General features: G+C 50.4%; 1 protein-coding gene across 1 annotated transcript; it reads left to right on the plus strand.

The window, feature by feature from the left end:
* Positions 1-522: 522 nt before the first annotated feature.
* Positions 523-1,767, plus strand: Pmar_PMAR016795 (sam/hd domain protein, putative; the record flags this gene model as incomplete). Its single annotated transcript, XM_002777590.1, has 6 exons — positions 523-978; positions 1,030-1,174; positions 1,220-1,358; positions 1,404-1,476; positions 1,527-1,662; positions 1,708-1,767. Exons 1-6 carry the CDS (start codon positions 851-853, stop codon positions 1,765-1,767), a joined length of 681 nt encoding a protein of 226 aa, XP_002777636.1. The 5' UTR covers positions 523-850.
* Positions 1,768-2,055: the final 288 nt, after the last annotated feature.

Consider the following 2,055-nt stretch of genomic DNA (forward strand, 5'->3'; position numbering starts at 1 on the left):
TGCCCATTGAGGCAGTGTGGGCTGGTGAGCCCTTGTTCCCCTGTAGAGGGCTGTGCCCATTGAGGCAGTGTGGGCTGGTGAGCCCTTGTTCCCCTGTAGAGGGATATGCCCCTCGAGGCAGTGTGGGCTGGTGAGCCCTTGTTCCCCTGTAGAGGGATATGCCCATCGAGGCAGTGTGGGCTGGTAAGCTCTTCCCGTGTCGAGGGATATGCCCATTGAGGCAGTGTGGGCTGGTGAGGCCTTTTTACTGTAGAGGGATGTGTCCATGGAGGCAGTGTGGCCTGGTAAGCCCTTTCCCCTGTGTAGGGACATGGTTACATTACGGCGAATAGACCGCTATTTCCAAGTTCCGTTTGGGAGATGTCTTGTGTTGATAAGGTCACATGGGTTGCGGCAGAGAGCCTCCCATAGCTGTGTCGCCCCGAAGAGGCTCTCGAGCAAAGAACCACGTATTCATGGCGGTAACAAGCAAAAACGAATACGAGTTCACAGCTAGGACCAAGCGGTTCTTCAACTGATCATCGCTACTAAGCCTTATCAAACACAACAGCGCCCCACAATGGCGTCGCTTAATCTATGTGTTTACACTAATGGTGTGTTCACACTAATGATGTGTTCACGGTTATGATGTGTTCACAGCTATGATGTGTTCTCGATGAGAAGAGAACACCGATTCCTATGCTTGGATAAGCTTATACCTTCTCATGATCAATACATTGCTGACTACCACTTGACTGCTTGTCCATCGTAAAATATCTGTTGCCATCAAAAGATGCTGTTATTGACTTGAAATTCTTTCATCGTGACCTTCCCTCTTTCCTCAGTTGTTTCCCTTGTAGTAGCCGTCATAATGTCGCCTAACGAGAATGATGGAGACCTAGTGAATGAAGCGACTCCAGCTAGGACTGAAGCCCTTTCTGAAGACCTCTATAGAAGGCTGATTGAAGTTGATTCCCAAGGAAAGATCGAAAGGTTCTCGTAAGCTGCCCGACAGCACTGCTGTATGCCTTCACTGGTTTTCCCCTTCAGGTTTAAAAGCACTAAGGGGCTTCTCACCCAACTGAAGTACTCATTTGGTTTAGAGAAAGTGCGATCGATCGAGCTGAGAGATGCCACTACCGGTGCTGTGGTTCCTCTGTGCGACCTCGAGGAGCAGGGAAGATACCACCTCAAGGTGTGACACGGGTTAGTGCGATTATCTGACCACCGGTCTTGGCAGGTCCTTGGATATACTCTGGCGTTCCATGAGGGGTTCTCGACTCAGTGTCCGGTGCATAGGCTCATTACTCTACCAGAGATCTGTCGGCGTATAATAGACACGCCTTACTTTCAGCGCTTGAGGAATGAATCACAGCTGGGTGAGGTGGTGAACAGACGAAGTGGAAGAAGAGTGGTATTGTCAGGTTCCGCTGGATATGTCTTCATGGGGGCTACTCACACTAGGTTCGAGCATTCCATTGGAGCTGCCTATTTAGCGTAAGCCGGCTCTTGGGTTTGAACCGGGAACCTTCCGATGGTTCATTCAGGAAGAAGCTGGTCGATCAGCTGAGCTGTAACCAACCTGAATACGGCATCGATGAGGAGGATAAGCTCTGCGTGATCATCGCAGGGCTTTGTCACGACCTCGGCCATGGCCCCTACTCTCACGTTTGGGATTCTCACGTAGACCTCTCACCCCGATCGCCCTCTCTCCGTTGTATATCGCAGGTGAACCCGGCCTTGGGCATACACAAGGGCCACGAGGCTATGAGTGTGAGAATGATGTAAACTACCGATAGGTCTAGGGTTCGATCCCTCGTACGAGTATTTCTCTCAGTGATATACTAGTCGAGCATCTCCGTAACACGAATCGGCCCTCTATTCGAGATTTTTTCACCACCAGGAATGTCGCTTTCATCAAGGCTTGCATTGAAGTAGGATTCTCGATTGATATGAGTCTATCCCTGTCCCCTCAGCCTCCAGCGCACTTACATGATCCTGGGTCCAGCAAAGCGCAGCGATATGAGGTCAGCTGCCCATCACATGCTCGATGATTCTACATATTTTCAGTTTTTC

Source organism: Perkinsus marinus (genome assembly GCF_000006405.1).
Source record: "Perkinsus marinus ATCC 50983 genomic scaffold scf_1104296951408, whole genome shotgun sequence".
In the NCBI taxonomy this organism is placed as follows: Eukaryota; Perkinsozoa; order Perkinsida; family Perkinsidae; genus Perkinsus; species Perkinsus marinus.